The sequence below is a fragment of the Dromiciops gliroides genome, chromosome 4, assembly GCF_019393635.1.
Source record: "Dromiciops gliroides isolate mDroGli1 chromosome 4, mDroGli1.pri, whole genome shotgun sequence".
Classification (NCBI taxonomy): domain Eukaryota; kingdom Metazoa; phylum Chordata; class Mammalia; order Microbiotheria; family Microbiotheriidae; genus Dromiciops; species Dromiciops gliroides.
The window spans coordinates 392895378-392913906 of record NC_057864.1 but is presented as its reverse complement, the minus strand read 5'-3'; the positions used below and the strand labels follow the sequence as shown (position 1 = coordinate 392913906).

Here is an 18529-nt window from a genome sequence, read left to right as displayed (position 1 = left end):
CCATCAGGACAAAACGTTAGCACCCTCATCATGCAGCCGACTTAAATTGTGCAGGAGACTGGGGTAGTTGTGCGCTGAGGGGCCACCTCGTTGCCTCCCACTCCCCAGCCCCCGGAATCCCTGCAGGAGGCTTGGCTCGGAGGGGCTGAGCAGCCAGCACACCAGGCCAAACCAGGAGATCTGAGCGCGCCCACAGCTGCGGTGGAGCCGAGGCAGCATCTCCCACTGACATTTCCGCCCCGCCCTCAACCCCAGCAGGCAGGTCCGGAGTGGGTGGGAGGGCGTAGAGAGGGTGGAGGACCCACACCAGTTAGGCTGCTGCTGTGAGACACCGCCAGGGTGCAGGCAAGGTTGTGTGTATTTCAGCTGAGAGGGAAAGCCCTTTGCGTAGCTGCCCTCCCTTGTCCCCGCCCCCAGCTCAGCCAGGGGGCCGGTGCATCCTTTCCGTAGCAGAGGCTAGCTAGGGCGTCCAAGCTAAGCCCGCCGAGGAAGGGTGAGAAGGAAAGGGATTGGAGAGCGGCCCTGGTCCAGGGGTTTTTGGAGCTTTCTCTTGCCTCTTCTGGAGCAAGAGCTCGAGAGGGAGGTGAGAAAGCAAGCTCAGGTTTGATCCTGGTGGTGGGGGGAGAGGACATTGGCCGGCAGGGCCAGCCGGGGATGCGATTGCTAGAGGGAGGGAACGACACTTCGGCGCTGCTAGGTGCAGTAGTGAGTGTGCGTGCGTGTGTGCTGTGTGTACGCGTTTATGTGTATCTGTCTGCACGGATGGAGCCAGGGTGGGATTGTTGTACCCGGTAACCAGGGCGGCCGAGGCTTCCCGTGAGCACCAGAGCCCTCGTAAAGAGAGAGGGAGAGAGGAAAGAGGGGTGGTGGTGGTGCAGGAGGAGGAGGAGGAAAAGAGCAGGATTGAGAGGAGAGCGCGAGCGCCAGCCACCGAGCGAGCTCTTGGGCATTTCCCGCAGAGCCCGGGAGAAGCAAGCCAAGGAGATTTTTCAACCGCTGCTCTTGGCAACGGTGGAACAAGACAAGCCAGCCGCCCTAGGAATAAGGTAAAAACGAGCAAAATGAGGACACATCCCTGGCAAGTTTGCGCGTTGCACTCTAGGGTCCTGCCCAGCTGAGGTAGGGGCTGCAGGGAAGAAGGGGGGGTTTTCGCTGCAATACTATACCAGGAGGTTTCTACGAATTTCTCCCTCTTTCTATATTGTCATTTCCGCCCATAGCACGTCCTCAAGCTCATGTTCGGATGGTGCAGAAAGAAGCAAAAGGCTGCCCCCCCCCCAACACCCCCTGTCATTGTACGGGTGGCTGTTACTATCAGATAGGAGCTTTAGGGCGTCAGACAGATTCTTGGAGCCTCCCTTCCTCCGCCTCCTGTGCTATTTTAGGAAGGGTTGGGGAAGGGGAAATAGGTAGCAAAGCAAGAATTGTGTGCCGGGCTGGACCCATCACATTCGCTTCTCTGCCACCGGCTCGGTCAGTGCACTAGCGCTGGCTGCACTAGAGGGCAAAATAACTTTCAGCCAGCCTGGTGGAAGACTCATTTTCCGACTCAGATTTTACATCACTGCCCAGGGTATGGGGTGGAATGGCGATTCAGAGAGGGTTGGTGCACTCACTGCAAAAGACAGTCAAATAACGCAAATGCAGCAGAAAACAGCCTGGGAAGGCAGAGAACTTGGGGGAAAGCTGTCCAATGGACTAGGTTAGTATAAAAAGGTTTTCATAAGATGTGAGAGAGACTCGGGCCCATTTTTTTTGTAGATGATTTGGGCAGGCTTTCCAGGAGTAGCAGTTATAGGCCAGTCTTACTATCCTGCCATTTTAAATATATATATATATATATATATATATATATATATTATCAGAGATTGGGCTGCTTGATTTTTTCTTTTTCTGAGACTATTATAAAGCAGTTCCAAAAATTGGGGGGAATGCTCCCCCCTTTAAAAGATCAGCGCTCACCTAATTTTTTGCCATATTTTCATAGCATTCTTCACAGGAAGGTCAAGTCACGCCAAGACTTTGTGTAATGATAGGCAATGAAACAAGTGGTGTAAATATGCAGACAAGCTGCATTATGTGTGAATTAGATGTGAGTCATGGAAATTCTTGGACCAGGCTTTCTGAGAGAAAAGCATGGGATGTATTGCTTGGGCTGTCTTGACATCGAAGGAACAGCACCTGTTTCTTCCCTTCTTCTTCACCCCTTGTTCACTGCTTTGAGGTAGATTTAAAGCTGATGCTAACAAACTATGTAAACTTAAGACATAATCATGTGAAAGGGCAGGAGCCATTTTTTTTTTCAGGCTGTTCCAGATGATATTGCTACTATTCTTTAAAACTTTTACCCCCTGGGCTATTGAGTTTACCTCACTTTTACCCTTCCCAAATAACAATTTTCACAAAACGAGTTACCCCTGCTCATCATTATTCTCTCCTTTGAATAGAAATTCTATCCTTGGTTTTCATTGTAACTTTTCTGAAGGAACAGAAAAAAAAAAGATATAGAATTGCCTTAAGACTTAGAAATCTTTGAAAAATACTTGCCACAATAGTGCAGAGTATGTGGCACTATAGCCTTCAATCTAATGTTCATTTATTTGCTAGACAGCTTCTTGAAATGGGGATGGGCTATAACTGGATGAGGATGTGTAAGAAATACATAAGTGGTAAAAGTCATTCCTTTTTTCTTCCACCCCAGCTTTAGCTATGGTTGGCTTCATCCTATAGACCCATATAGTATATAGCAAGAACATATGACAGGGAATCTAAGGAAATCCTGATAACTTTTCTTTCTTTTTTAAACTGTGGCCTTCCATTTGGTGTGGTCTACCAAAATCTGAAACATGAGGTTTATTTTTTGTTTTTAGTTCTTAGGTGTGTTTATTATTTAAAAAAAAAAACAACACTCCTAATAAGTCTATGAGAGAAAGGCAATGGATAACCTTTTTTATTGGGCAACTGTTAATCTGCTTGATCAAACAGAATCATGACCTAAATTTCTTTTTACATTAGTCAACTGAATACTCTGTCTTTTGGTTAGAGGACATGAACATCAGATGTTCATTATGCATTTGTCTTCCTGCCCTTGCTGGGCAGGGACAGAATTTGGAGCACTACCACCCACCCTCTGGGTACCCAGAACATTATTTTGGTAATGATGATGCAGGAGCTGAATATCCAAATACTTTGCTCCTCCTCTTCTTCCTTCCTTCTGTATGCCTTTTGGCTATGTTACAGGTTGCTAATTACATCCTTTACCAGTGGGTGTTTAGGAAAAAGATGAAGTAAAACTAAAATCAAACTATTTTTCTATATTTATGAATCCCAACAGACCTTAATGAGTAAAGAAATTGAAATTATGATTAAAAATTGTAGATTAAAAATGAGTGGATTGTATTACCCATTCTATTAATGAATTCTATTTGTATGGTTGATATAGTTATATAACTCTTTATAGCCTATATGATCTTCATAGCCTATTGCTGTTTTTTGATCTGAATCTTTACCTAGTAACCACATGTTAGTCGACTTATCTTTGGTTAGAAGTGAGTCAGTCCATCTCTTTCTGCTGTATGGTCTAAAGTACTCAGCTGATGCTTCCTGGGTCTTAATACCTCAACTTTTGGAATTGTTGAAGTTGTATTTCAAAACATCCTAGTAATTTGGCAGCTAGAAAATTAATGGCCATGCTGACAAGCAAAGAAAGGAAAATTTATTGTGGTGTTGAAGCAGAAGATGGAGCTTGAGGGTCCTCTGGGTTTGAGGCTCTGGGAAAAATTGGTGGGAAAATATTGTCTTAACCCCCTCCTTCCTACATGTTAGGTTCACTCATGGCATAGTGAAAAGAGGAGTGAATTTAGAACTTCTGGTTCTCTAATTCATCACTTGTGTGATCTTACACAAATCACTTCCATCAGTAAGCATTTATCAAACTCCTATGTTCCAGGCACTGTGCTAGGCACTAGGAATATGAAGATGAATGTTAAATGGTCACTCAAGGATACAGATATACTGTCATATGTAACACACATACTAAGTAGATATAAGATAACCTTAGGGAGGATGGCACCAGGGAGAGGACACCAAGAAAGGGCTGCCATGAAAATGGTCTTTAAGTTGAGTCTTGAAGGAAACTAGGGGTTCTAAGAGGTAGAGGTGAGAGAGGACAGCCCTCTAGCTTGGTTAGATAGCCATTGTAGTAGCAATGGTATGTATATAAAAGGTGGACTTTTATAGGTGAAGAATAGCAAAAAAGGCTAATATAGATGGATTAGAGAGTGTTTAGAGGGCAGGAAAGTTTAATTAGCCTGGAAGAGTAGGATAGGACCAGAGTGTGAATTAATTTAGATGCCAAACAATAGAATTTATTTTTGATACTATAGGTCATAGAAAGTCATGAGGGTTTATTGAGTGTGGGTGAAAGGGGGGGGGATGATGCAGTCAGACCATCACTTTTGGAAAATCACTTTCACAACTGTGTAGAAAAAGAATTGTAGTGTAGGGACTTGAGGCAGAGAGACTAATTAGGAGGCTATTACAATGGTTCAAAAGTGAGGCTTATAAAGGCCTAAAGTAAGGTGGTCCCTGTGAGAGTAGAGAGGAGAGGACCTATTGGAGCGATGTTTAAGGAGATAGAACTTTTAAGATAAGAAAACAGATTGATATGTGGGTTGAGGGAGAGGTAGAAGTTGAGGATTATATTGAGGTTGCAAACCTATGTGACTAAAAAGATGGAGGGTGTCCTCAAGCCCAGTAGGGAAGTTTTCAGGGCCTTAGTTTTCTTCTTAATAAAATGAGGAGGTTGTACTGCATGACCTTTGGATCATAGAATTTGGAACAGCTCTAACATGCTTTGATTTTGAATAAATTGGACACATTTTGAACCAGTTCAATCCCTAAAGATGAATAAAATTCATCTCAAAGAAGGATAAAAGTTTTCATTCAATATTTTAAAAAATTAATTTGACCATCTAATACTTTGATTCTTGTAATATATTGACAAATCCACAAGGACCTTTCACCTGGGTGGAGGTGGGGGGGGGGAGAGGGGAAGGGAGGTGTGGTAAGAAAACTACCGTCTAAGTGTTAGCAACAGATTGGTTTTCTTTTCTTCTTTCTAAGCCCAAGTCCCCACCATTGAGTATTCTATTAAATTTCATTTGCTGGTACAAAGTATACCCTTGAGACTCAGCATCCTGAAGTTAGAGTTGCTCAAGCTTAAGGTAGAAGCACAACCTATTTACCCTAAGTTCACTTGTTTGGCTCATCACTCAGTTATCTTTCCCTCCTTCTTCTTTCAGGGGAGTTACTTCCCAGAATCGTATTTTAATTTTACAATAAAAATTACTTAAAATATAAAGTAATGGTACTGATAATGATGATACCAGAAGGGTACTTTCTTGACATTTCTTTCCCAAGAAACCATTTGGAGATGAGGCAGATACTTTATTGCTACATGGAAATTATAGTACTGTTCTAAGTCTCTTTGCCCTTCCTTTCCATCTGCATGTACCATATCAGAAAAATCTTGTTCTGATCCTGTAGATAATTGTAGGTAATTGTCCTGCATTCAGAATAGAGACTCTCTGGGTGGCTAGGTGACGCAGTGGATAAAGCACCGGCCCTGGATTCAGGAGTACCTGAGTTCAAATCCAGCCTCAGACACTTGACACTTACTAGCTGTGTGACCCTGGGCAAGTCATTTAACCCCCAAAGCCCCGGAAAAAAAAAACAGAATAGAGACTCTCTGATTCAGGCCTAGGTCCTTGTAATCCCACAACTCTTCTTCATTTTATAGGACAGGTGTAGAAAGAAGATTTTGTTGTTCGTTCGTTTCAGTTATGTCCATCTGTTCCCTTCTTCAGTGGATTAAAGCAACAGGGTCAATCCACCAGTAAGTGTCTGAGGTCAATTTGAACTCAGAGGCACAGCACTCTATCCTCTGAGCACCTAGCTGCCCTCCATATTAGAGGTCTACCCAAGTGAAATAATCTGTCTCCAAAGGTAAAGTGTGCTTCACCAGAGATCTTTAAGCAAAGATTGGATAACTACTTTTGAGATATGTGGTAGAAGAGATTCTTCTTCATGTATGGGGTTGGAATAGCTGGCTTTTGAAGTCCTATCCAATTCTATGATTCTGATACACTTGCAAATTTTGAAGGCATGTCTTTTGATGAAGAAGATTGTGGGTATTTTCTGTTTTATTAATTTTCTTATGTCATGGTAACCTCCTAATTTTCATTCTACTTCTTTATTTCATTTACTAGTTCCTCCTATTCCCTCTACATATTAAAAATAAAAGTCCAGTTTAGTTCAGGTACATTCATTATTATTCCCAGGACACATTATATGCTCAGCACTGTGCAAGGTGCTGTGATATCACAGTTCATTTATATTTTGCTTGATCTGTGAGCTCATTGATATGGATACATACACCCTGACCTAGTACAGATTACCACGCATCCCAATTTTCATTCTTATGCAAGTTTTGTTCATGTCATAAATACTTCCTAGAGCAACTGTACAAACACACTGCAGGCCTTTCTCAGCAGGTGTTTTAATGTATTACATTAAAACATTGAGCAGAGAGGCTACCCATCTATTATCATACCTCATTTTTATGCAGTGACTGACTCACCTCCTTTTCTAGATATACAAGACTTTCATGATATCTTTTGTCCAACTTCTGATATTCAAGTCATCATTGTTCATGAGCTGCAACCTCCTTAAATCTGTCATATTTCTTTCCATTTGCTTTTAACTCATCTCCAATCTTAATTCTTCTGATACTTTTGTATCCCTTAATTCACTGTCATGTTACATCACTGGGAAATATTACTTTACAAAAGAGGGGTTTTTGTGACAAACAGAAATTTGAGATTGTCAAGAACATCACTGTAGTTCACCAATTATAATAGCACAATAACAGTAAATTTTAGGGGGTATTTATATAGAATTTTATGGCTTTTGCAAAGTGGTCTAAAGGACCTGCTATGTTGGCTGAACTAGTTTTTCCTGAAACTGGAGGGAAGCTGTTCCCAAGACTTGATTGGTCTAGCAGAGTTAAGCTTGTGCTGTTGATGTGGCTTCCTGGTTACCAAGGGCATTAAAAGGTCAGTCCATGGGGAATCAGTGCCCTTCAGACCTGACAGATGTTCACTACTGTGTGAGTCAACTGTGCTTTCTGACCAGATGTATTTCCGTATGGAGATGAGGTAGGAGTTTGTTTCTACCTGGAAAAGGTTATTTATCCTTTTCCAGAGCATGGCAAAGTAAATTTCCTTTTGTTAACTGTCTATGATAGATAGTCTATCAGTATCTCATTTTGTTTCAGTCCCAAACCTCACTCACTGGATTGGTCTGAGTTAGTCTTGGCTTGCGATACTGTTAAGGATTATAAGTTTAAATATTCATGTCCAGAGATTTTATTCTTCTCCCTGAGCAGAGATTTCCAGTATCATATAAAAGTCAAATGATCTCTAGATCTTGTGTCTTGATAGCTAAGACTTATGTGATGATTCCATCATGCTCTACCCATGAAATATGTTGATGGACTCATTCTAGTATTCTTATACACAAGTTTCTTAGGTAGTATACATTTCTCATTATGTTTAAATGCCTAGGGCATAGGGGTTCATGATCAATAGCTATATGGAAACAAATGAAGAAACTGAGGTCTCAGGAAGTTAAATGACTTTTCCCTATTTCTATTTCCCTTTTTTTTTTTTGGCCCGTCAATGAAGGTTAAGTGACTTGCCCAGGGTCACACAGCTAGTAAGTGTCAAGTGTCTGAGGCTGGATTTAAACTCAGGTCCTCCTGAATCCAGGGCTAGTGCTTAATCCACTGCACCACCTAGCTGGCCCCAGTTAAATGACTTTACAAATGTCATATGGATAGTGTGGGCTATCAGAGGCAGCATTTTGACCTTGGTTTTCTGATTTCAGAGTTGATGCTTTTTCCACTGTACTGCTTGGCCAGGTAGCAAGACCTGATTTACCTCTATAATTCCAATATTGATCTTTCAGTGAGGAAAAGTGGACTTTAAAAAAATGTCCTTCATGTGCAAAAAAAATGAATATCTAAGTAAATGGTCTAATGGATAATTTTTTTTCAGGCCTGACAATGTAAAAATTCCAGTCCCATCTTTAATCAATCAACCTTGATTATGTGTCTATTCATTTACTATATTTGGTGGGAAAAGAAATTGGCAAAACATACTGATGGGTTAGTAGAAGAGGAGGTAAAAAAAAAAAAACAAACGAAAAACCAAGCACCTAAGGTTCTGAGATTGACTAATAAAACAACCCCATTATGGACCATCTGGCTTATATCTGGTCAGGAAATCACTAATCAAATCATATGTCTTGGCAATGAAAAAGTGTCCAACAATAGTTATAGCTTCAGTACTGGTACATTTCTTAGTGTCTGCACCAACCTCTGCTATGTCCTGCCCCCTTCATTAGTTCCTGAAGAATGATTGTCCCATCAGCTTAATAGAAAATATAGTAAGGCAATATTTTTCCAAGTTGATTGATCACAGAACTCTTTGGGACTTGAAGGTATAATGACAAAACCTATATATGCTTGTCTGGGAATTCCGAGGAGGTAGGTTATGGGATGCTAGCCTGTATGACTACATGTATGTCTGTTCTGTATTGGATCAGATACCGTGGTGACCCAGGATGAAAAATATTGCTACTTCTAAGAGCATCCTGAGAATACTTTAGACTACAATTCGTACCATGTTTCCTTCAATCTTGGATTGGGAGAAACTACCACAATCTATTCCTCTGCTGGCTTAAGCTGGCTTCTTATTAGTGAGATGTGTAGATATACTAGGTATGCTCATTTTTGGAATTTCTTCTTAAATTTCTGTGTTTAGTAGCTTTTACATAATCTGTATTCTTAGTTAACTTTACTGCACTGAGCAAAGATTGTGTTCAGCCACCATTGTTACCCTAGGTGCCCTAGTACGAATAAACTATAGTTTCAGGCTTTAAATTTTAACATGGTCATTATAACATAATAAAAGATAGAATAAATGAAAACAGCTGGAAAGTGTGGTGGGAAATAGAGGAAATTAAGACTCTTCATACTGCTGAGTAGCCATATAAGTATATTTGATACATAAATAATTTATTATTTATTATTTAATATTTTTGGAAAGGAAACAGTTGCTATCATAATTTTCTCATGGAAATCCTATACCCTCCATATGGAACATAAGAGTTCTAAATAACACTGTTAGGAAATTAAATTGGCAGAGAATTAGAAGATTTGTGTTTTATTTTTCTCCATTCTTTGTGTTAGTAGGATTTTGGGGGATGAAGAAACAGAGTCATACTTCTAGACTAAGAATCTTTGACACAGAAACTTTTAGGAATTTTTTTTTTGCAGTTTTATAACTATTACACTTTCTCATAACACATACTGATAGATAGATGATAGATTAATAGATAGATAGATAGAAAAATTCATCATCATGACCCCATCATTCATCCACTTAAAAAACACTTTGTTTAATATTTTTTGTGGCAAAGGATTGTGCCAAACTCTAGAACAGACACAAAGGCTCTATCAAAAGAGCCTTCATTTCATGGAGCATGACCAGCTGGGGGTGATAAGGCACAAACATAGACAACAAAAATAATGGCATTTTCAGGTTTTCAAAGAACTTAGATACATTATCTCTTTAATCAACATAATAGCTACAATAGGTAGGTTCTACAGGTATCATTATAGTAATTTATATTTATAATTGTATATATTATTTTCTATTCTTCTATTCTTATATTTATTAAATTTGACAGTAGTTTTATATAGATGAGGAGAGTCGAGGCTCAGAAACTAAGGGGACGTAATCATGCTAAGGGATATAACCCACACTACTATTAGTGAGAAGTAAGATTTTTTTCATTTTATATATACATATATGTGTGCATATGTGTATGTGTGTGCATGTATATATGCATGTGTATGTATGTATGTATGTATATATGTAATATATGTGTGTGTGTATGTATCTAATGGTAGCCATCCTTAGGGTAGGGGAAAGAGAAATGAGAAAAACGAAATTTACATGATAACTATTATATATTTTAAAGCAATAATAAATTGTACAAAACAGATTTGCAGTTCCACATGCATTTTTATTATTCTGTTATAGAAATGCTTATTTTATTCCATAAATTAAAATAAAATAAATTTTTTAAATCTAAAAAGTAAAATTTAAACCAAGTCTCTCCTAAATTCCAGGTCCAGCATTCTTTTCACTAAAATATGAATTCAAGGCAAGAAACCTAGATTCTACTCTGACTCCACACTTGTCTTGTTCTGTAACCTTAGAAATATTACTGAACCAAAGGTGTAGTATTCAAACCAGGCCTTTCCTGACTCAAAGGAAAATTATTACATAAGTTCATTAGCAAGATACAAAACAAAATGCATGTGACATCTTGAGGGAGCCTGTAACCAACAAATGAGTTAAGGATGCTGCATGGAAAACGTGTATGTCAGTTAAGTTTTAGAGGCTGGGTATGAATTAAATGACTAAGAAAAAAGGGTGAAGATTATGCTCTTATTTTCTGACAATATAATAATGAGGAGAAAGCATATATATATGTATGTACATACATATAACGTATATTTTTTCCCTTACTGCAAACTTGCAAGTAGGCAGTGCCAATTGTTTTCCATTTTAACAGATAATAAATTGAGGCATAGAGGTGTGTCAGTTGCTTATCATAGCCTCACAGCTAGTGAGTCAAAGCTGGGATCTCAGCCCAGGTTCCTTGATTTTCTGGTCATTTCACTCTTATGTGTTCAAGGCAGACTGAGATACTTCAAATTATAAAGAATTGGGGAGATGTTAAGAGTTAAAAGAATGTTTACCGTGATAAAGAACACATTTTCCTTTTTCCCTATCAACTGTTAAGAAAGTTTAACGTAAAGCTTGGAGTAAAACAGTTGTTTTCTCTTTTTAGCTTTCGAATCTCTGCAGTGGGTTAAAAATGCCCAAATAACATGTAACAAAACAATACTCCTGATGACATTATGTTCCTATGAGCAAGGACTTGAAGAACAGGGCAACAGTAGTGTTTGTAAGATGGATTTGTAGCTTGTCATTTTATAATCATTCAAATAATCACCACGCAGTAGAGTTTCTGTAGCAATTTGCATTCTACTATAATATGCTTTCTTATGTGTATTTATGTTTTTAAATGTTAGATTAGTTCATTCTTTAAAACATTTTTAACATACAAAGGCCCATTTAAAATTACTTCTAAAACCTGTCTTTTCTCTCCTAACAGGCTTCTTTAGGGAAGGACTTCTGAAAAGAAGTGACTTAAAACATTGATAGGGCGGTTGTCCTAATCAGCTGCTTCCCAGAGATGGATCCATTTATGACCTCTCAGGTCTGAAAAGAAAAGAATGTTGTCTAAATGGGGAATAGTGTAGAGTCTTCACCTGTCCAAGATTTGTGGCTTCATGGGAGGATTCTCTTGCTGTAAGGTGCCTACCACAGAAGCATCATGGCCACTTCCTCGAGAATGCTATCAAGATCTCCTCGGGACATTGCTAATGTAATGCAAAGACTTCAAGGTAAGTGCCAGATGTCTCAGAGGCCAAGTCTGTTATGATTTACTCACATTTAGATATAGACATTTATTTTTTCCCATTTAAAATGTGTATGTAGTCTTTTCTCTTTTGTGAAACTGTAACAGCAACTGGTAGGAGACTGTATGAGAAATTTTTAGTAATAAAGAGCCCCAGACTTTTTTGTGATGACTTTTTAAAATCAATACAGACCATTTCCTCATCTGCCTTTGCTTTGCAAGAAGCAAAATGAGATAAACCCTGTTTGTCTTTTTCTTATCCCAGAAATGTATGTGCTTCAGTCTTTATTAGAGAAGTTTAATGTGAATTCATATTCTTTGGGACAAGAGCCCTGGGTTTATAGCTGTATAAATGACAACTCTGTCCTTCAGAGCCTGAGAGAAGCAGAACTGTAAGAACAGGCCAGTAAGAAGCAATGTGAATGGTGGGTTAGTTCACTGTCGGATAGTGTCATATAAATAACGAGTCTGTGAGTGATTGGTTCAGCATAATACTCTCCTAGATGATATGAAGATTGCTCATTATCTGCTTTTTCTTACATATTACTTTAGGGGAAAAAACAACAGCAGCAACAATGCTGGCTTATTGCCAGAAATGTGTAAAATGTGATGTGTGTTTGTGTGTGTATACAATACACAAACACATACACACATATACATGCATATACACATACACATGAATATATACATACATGCATACATGCATACACAGATACACACATACATACATATTCATCTACCTGTGGGGATATGAAAATTTGATGTCTCCTTTGTCACGGGTTTCTAAATCTAGAAATCATTGCCATTCAGGGTCATTTTAGGAAGCTCATGTTCTGCCTGACCCAGATATTAAGAATGTTGCCCAGGGTGGCTTAAAGAACAAAGATATTATTGTTTTCTTTTGAAGGGAGCATCAGAATTTCTATAAATTGGTCCTCTGCCTTCTTGTACTACAAACTACTAGATTACTAGATAAATTATTAAATTATTGGATTCATAGGTGGCAGCTAGGTGATACAATGGATGGGATTCCCTACCTGGATTCAGGAAGTCTTGAGTTCAAATACCAGCCTCAGATATTTATTAGCTTTGTGATCCTGGACAAGTCATTTCACCACTATTTGCCTCTGTTTTCTGATTTATAAAATGGGAAGAATAATAATACCTATCTCTAAGGGTTTTTATGAGGCTCAAGGGAGATAATCACTGTGAAGCATATAAGTGCCTCCTACATTGTGAGTACCATATAATTGTTACCTTTGTTATTATTGGGCAGCTAGATAGCACAGTGGATAGAGTGTGGGACCTAAAGTCAGGAAAACCTCAGTTCAAATCCAGCCTCAGATGCTTACTATCTATGTGACTCTGAGCAAGTCACTTAACCCTGTTTGCCTTAGCTTCCTCATGTGTAAAATGAGCCAGGGAAGGAAATGGCAAATCACTCTAGCAGTTTTGCCAAGGAAACCCCAAAGAGGGTCACAAAGAGGTCTGAAACAACTGAATAACATATCATTATTGTTGGTGGTGGTGGTGGTGTTATCATCATTAATCATTATTTGACGATTGATAGTTGTTTCTGGTGGCAGGTATAGTAATCATTTCCAATGTCTGGGGCAATCAATTTTCCAAAGACTGAAATTCACACCTAAGCTCTTGTAGAAGTCCATATAAGGTGAGGAGGTAGCATTTGTTATATAGTGGAGAGAGCACTAGATCTGATGGAGGAAAGCCTGGGTTTGATTTTCACTTCCAATATTAGGAGCTGTATAAGATCCAAGTCCCTTATGCTCTTCATATCTCAGTTTCCTTACTTGTAAAATGGAGATAATAATACTTTCCAACTCTCATAGGATTGTTCTGAAAGAAGTATTTTGTAAACCAAAAAACTATGTAAATGTAGTTACTATTAAGTGGGAGTATTGTCTGAATGCTCTATTGCATTGGTTTTCAAAGGTTAAGCCAATGCATGCTAATTATACTAGAATTTTATTCAGCATGCCACACAAGTTTATATTATTACAAGTAAAATTTGCTTTACATGTAATTTGGAAAATAAGTTCTAAAATTGGAAAAAAGAAAACTTATAAATAATTTTCTTTAATAGAAATGGTACTCCACATATATAATGTGGTAAGTACAGTATTTACCAAATAAAGGAAACTTGCCTATTAAATGTATGCCAGTAATCTCAAATTATCTTGAACCTCGAACTCAGAGAACTGAACCAAAAATGGCTGCTTTTATTGAAGGGAAACTGCACATCTATGAGTCTCCTGACTTTCTAAGATTAAAGAGGATTTTTTGAGCTGGATGAGGCCACTTAATTAAAACTGGCTCATTTTACAAATGAAAATAGTTTGGAACTAAGCAATGCTATAAATGAATGTGAAGATGTAATTAAAGTAAGAAAAGAACAACACCTGTTAATGTTGATAATATTAAATGCAATGTATGGTCCAGTGAAAGTTGGGTAAAATTTACTCAATGTTTATTTACTAATGTACCCCATGCATTACTCTTGCCCTTTATCTCTGTGTGCATTATTATCATTATTTATTTCCCTCCGTGCCTAGTGATGGTAATTCACGACAGCATCGGGTAATATGAGGACTGATAAATCTTAGGAAGCAGTGAGAAGTAATGTACATAGAGTGGCCTCAGGGTCATGTTCCCTCCCCCATATCTGTTAATAAAATTTATCATTGCCTCTTTTACCTCTAAGGTAAAGTGATAATACTTATTCATAGGTAATTATGAAGGTAGTATATTTACTCTGCTCACTCACTCATTTATAATATTAATTCTATCTATTATTACTTTATTATTAATTTTTATTTTTGGTGAGGCAATTGGGGTTAAGTGACTTGCCAGGGTCACACACAGCTAGTCAGTGTCAGTTATCTGAGGCCAGATTTGAACTCAGGTACTCCGAATCCAGGGCCAGTGCTCCATCCACTGCACCACCTAGCTGCCCCAATATTAGCTATCTAAATCAAAATATTTCACTATATGAAGTTAGAGAGTACAGTGACTTCAATTGAGAATCCCCACTTCTTTTAGAATAAGAAGCATATATAACATGCAAAAAAAGAATTCAGAATTAAATTCTAAAAAAGAATTCATAAAATTAAAGGAAAAGACAAAATTCTTGGTGCCAGTCCCATAGACTAAATCCACCTTGATGATCTGCCTTCTACACAGATTAGTGATGGACACAAATATCTTTATAGATAAGGCAGCAAAGTGAAATGGATAATTGTGGTAATTATTCAGATAAGTAAAAAATTATGAGGACAAATCATGATTCTTTTCTCCTTAGTTGTCCAGCGTGGTAGTTTTAATATCAAACCATCAGTTCTTTACTGGTATGTAAGTCTCAGAGAGAAGGCTTTTTTATTTTACATTTTAAATCTCAATGATCACTTTATACAACAGGATCCATATGTTACTAATGAAGAAAACAGGTTTGTCTATATAATTTAACATTTTCTGTCACTCACTGGTTATATAATTCATTGTTATCGGAGTTTGGATATTTCTGTTTAAACTCTGTTCTAGTGCAAGAAGTTAAAAAAAAAATACATCCAGTTTGGCATCATGATTTCATTTCTGCAGTAGCAGTGGTTCAATGTTTCACCTTTGCCAAGATTTGTTTAGTTTGAACATAATCTTTGAGATGGGGATCCTGAATTATGGATAGAGCTTTCAGTCTGCAGTGCAGATTCTCATTAGTCCTTAGGAAGAATGAGTGTTTCAGTCACCCAAGTCAATTATAATCTCTCTATAAAAGCACAGACGATGGAAAACAGGCTTATATAATGATAAACTAGAGTCAGCTGCAGCTAACTAGATATGAGCTCTGATTATGAAGTTATAGGATACGTTCTTCAGGTGAAGCTTGTACCATTACTTTATGGATCACCTGTTAGGTGTCTTTTCTTCCAGCTTCTTGATGGTAGAGACCATGTATAATATGTTTTGAGTGACTCATATTTCCACCTATGATGCCACTCAATGAATAGCAGTTGATTATTTTTAGAATTTGTCAGTTTCTTTACATGAAGTCAATTGTCTAAACTCCTTAATACTTAATATTTAATGATTCATTACTGGTTAATTTAGATTAATACAGCTAAATATTTGAAGTAAATAGTAAAATATCAGAAACAATTCACAGTTACAAGTTTCAATTCACAATCGGGGTTGAGTTTAATAGGAAAGGGTTGTCAACTAAAATATTATGAAAGTCCATGTTGGTAAATTATAACATTGATCATATCCATTTCCCCTAGAGAATGACCCTTTAGAAACCAAAAGAAGAAACTAAGTGTATCTTCTTTTTTCATGACATCAGAGTTTTTTTAAAAAAATTCTTGAAGTTGTGTAAATGTCCTTTTGAAATTTTATGATGAAACCATCTTAAAATGCTATTGGTTATAAGACAATTTTCCCCTGGGAATTCCTTACTCTAAGAAAGTGAACCACAGATTGCCTAGTCAAGATGGAAAGCAAAATAGAATAAATATTTTAAATTTTGGAAGATTTGTTTAGATTTTGTTACCTCCTGGACACATCAGGAAAGGAAAGCTTCCTAGGTTATGAAGATTGCATTCTGATAGCTGCAATAAGAGACTGAGATGGACCTTATCTGTCTGACTTTTCTGGCTACTTTTTAAAGGACTATAAAATATATTAAATATCCATGTATTATATCTCCAATGAAATTTCCATTTTCTTTGCTAACTCTTGCTCTGTTGGCTGGGAATCAGTTGTTGGTAGTTTTCCCAGTTAAATGAAATAAAGAACTTGGTTTTAACACATTACTATTACTTAGAAGTATATGTAGAAACTCTATTAGTCTATAGTTGCTGAATTAGAGAAATGAAAATAATTAGGCAGGCCAAAAAGAGAAAGAAAAAAGATAAACCAGTTTAGGATAAAACCAGTTTATGCCTGATTTGTCTCTTACTTTTTGTTTTAACTTGACCCATTATTCTTGCATTTGGGTGTATTTCTAAACAATGCATTTCAGATAGTTATAGTCTGCCTCTTATCCATACCCCTCTACTGAGATGTTATCTTTGTGGTTTGCTTTAACCCTTTATGCATGTTTTTTCCTTTACCCTGAGTGCTGCAACGTTTTTATTTCTTTACAGCGCTATTATTATTACATCTATACTTTCCTTCCTACCCTCTTTATCCCTTCTGTAAGCTGGCTGCTATTGCAGGGTACATCCATTAAGTATTCATTTTTATATATATCTGTTGCTCAAAAATTGAATGGTGCCTCAATAAAATCCAAACTTTTTACCTTGGCATTCAAGGCTTTTTGTAGGTCTAATTCCAACATCCCTTTCCGGCCAGTTAAATGAATCTTTGCTTTGTACATGAAATGCTTGGACATGCCTACTTTGGGGGGGGGGGTCATATGTAGGGTTAAGTGACTTGCCCAGGGTAACACAGCTAGTGTCAAGTGTCTGAGGCCAGATTGAAATTAGGTCCTCCTAAATTCAAGCTGGTGCTTTATTCACTGTGCCACCCTAGCTGCTCCTGGTCATGTCTACTTATGAAAACTCTGCCCTTTCCTAAATTCTTACAGCATTTTGTTTATACTGATCTTAGGCTAGTTTTGTGTGGGTATTTGGTTTTGGTTTATATACATATATCATTCCTACAAGACTTTAACTCTTTGAGGACCAAGAACTCACTCTTATACATTTCTGAATTCCCAAGAGCACCTGACCCTGTATCTTGTACACACTAGACAGAAGGTATATATTTTGTGAATTTCTTCATTAATATACAAATCATGCATTACATTGGGTCATTTGTCTGTTCTATTTCTATGTGAAATTAGTATTTTATTCAGAACTTAAAATTTGGGTGATATTAAATCCAGATAGCTTGCAATTGCTTCCAGATAGGAATTAAATAAATGATTTCAATAGACCCCATTTTTTAATTACCCATAGGACATTTTTATGAAACGTGTATAAAATTTATAGATGGATAGCTTTAGGAAGTTCTGTTATGGTATAGCTTTTAAAAATTGCTTCAGCTTTTTGGGGTGTCAACATAAGCAACAAAGATAGAATGAAATGATTATTTGGTCAATTGCTCATTGGTGGAGTTCCAAAGGCTGAAAAGTACTGATCTGAGTGTATTACTCCTTTTTGATCTAGGAAATAGCATTTTTCTGAACTAGAAATTTGAATTCCTATATGCCACACTCTCTCAAGTTTCTTTTTTATCTCCAGTGTGGGTTACATGAGTCATCACATACTAAAAATATATCTATTTGATTTGTTTACAATTTACTCATTGCCCTATCTTCTCTGATCCTGAGAAATTGACAACTATGAAGAAAAACAACCCCCACTAAGTTTAGTATAAGATTGTAGAAATTGTCTGTTGAAATTTTACACACACACACAACACACACACACACACACACACATGCGTGCACAAAACACACACTACATCTTTTTAGGAATGGCAAGATCTAGTTTTTCCTCATTTTTGGGGGGAGGGGGTTGGAGTGAAGTGAAGAAATAGGGATCCATAGTTATCCTTATAGTCCTATCTCTCTTATTGACTTATTCATTGTTATTGCCTGAGTAGAAACCATTCCACTGGTTTATTTGTTAAGCTTTCAAATGTGTATAATGCATATATATATGTATTAGATATGTGTGTGTATATACGGTACATAAAATATTTACATACATACACACAACACACACAAGAGGAAATTAGCTTTGGATCCTATGATTTACTTACATAAATACATTGCCTTTAAAGCAGGGCTCTTAAGGTTTTTTCCACTCCCCACTTCCTTTTCGCTCAAGAAATTTTTACACGACCCAGGTATTTAGGTATATAAAATAGGTATACATAACCTTTACTGTTG

The 18529-nt window shown here is 37.5% G+C and overlaps 1 protein-coding gene across 1 annotated transcript in view; it reads left to right on the top strand.

The window, feature by feature from the left end:
• Nucleotides 1-422: 422 nt before the first annotated feature.
• SYNE1 (spectrin repeat containing nuclear envelope protein 1) overlaps nt 423-18529 on the top strand; it is a 583464-nt gene continuing 565357 nt past the window's right edge. The window contains 2 exon segments of the mRNA XM_044001388.1: nt 423-583; nt 11314-11605. Of these exon segments, the coding sequence (XP_043857323.1) occupies nt 11536-11605 (70 nt within the window). The 5' untranslated portion in view covers nt 423-583; nt 11314-11535.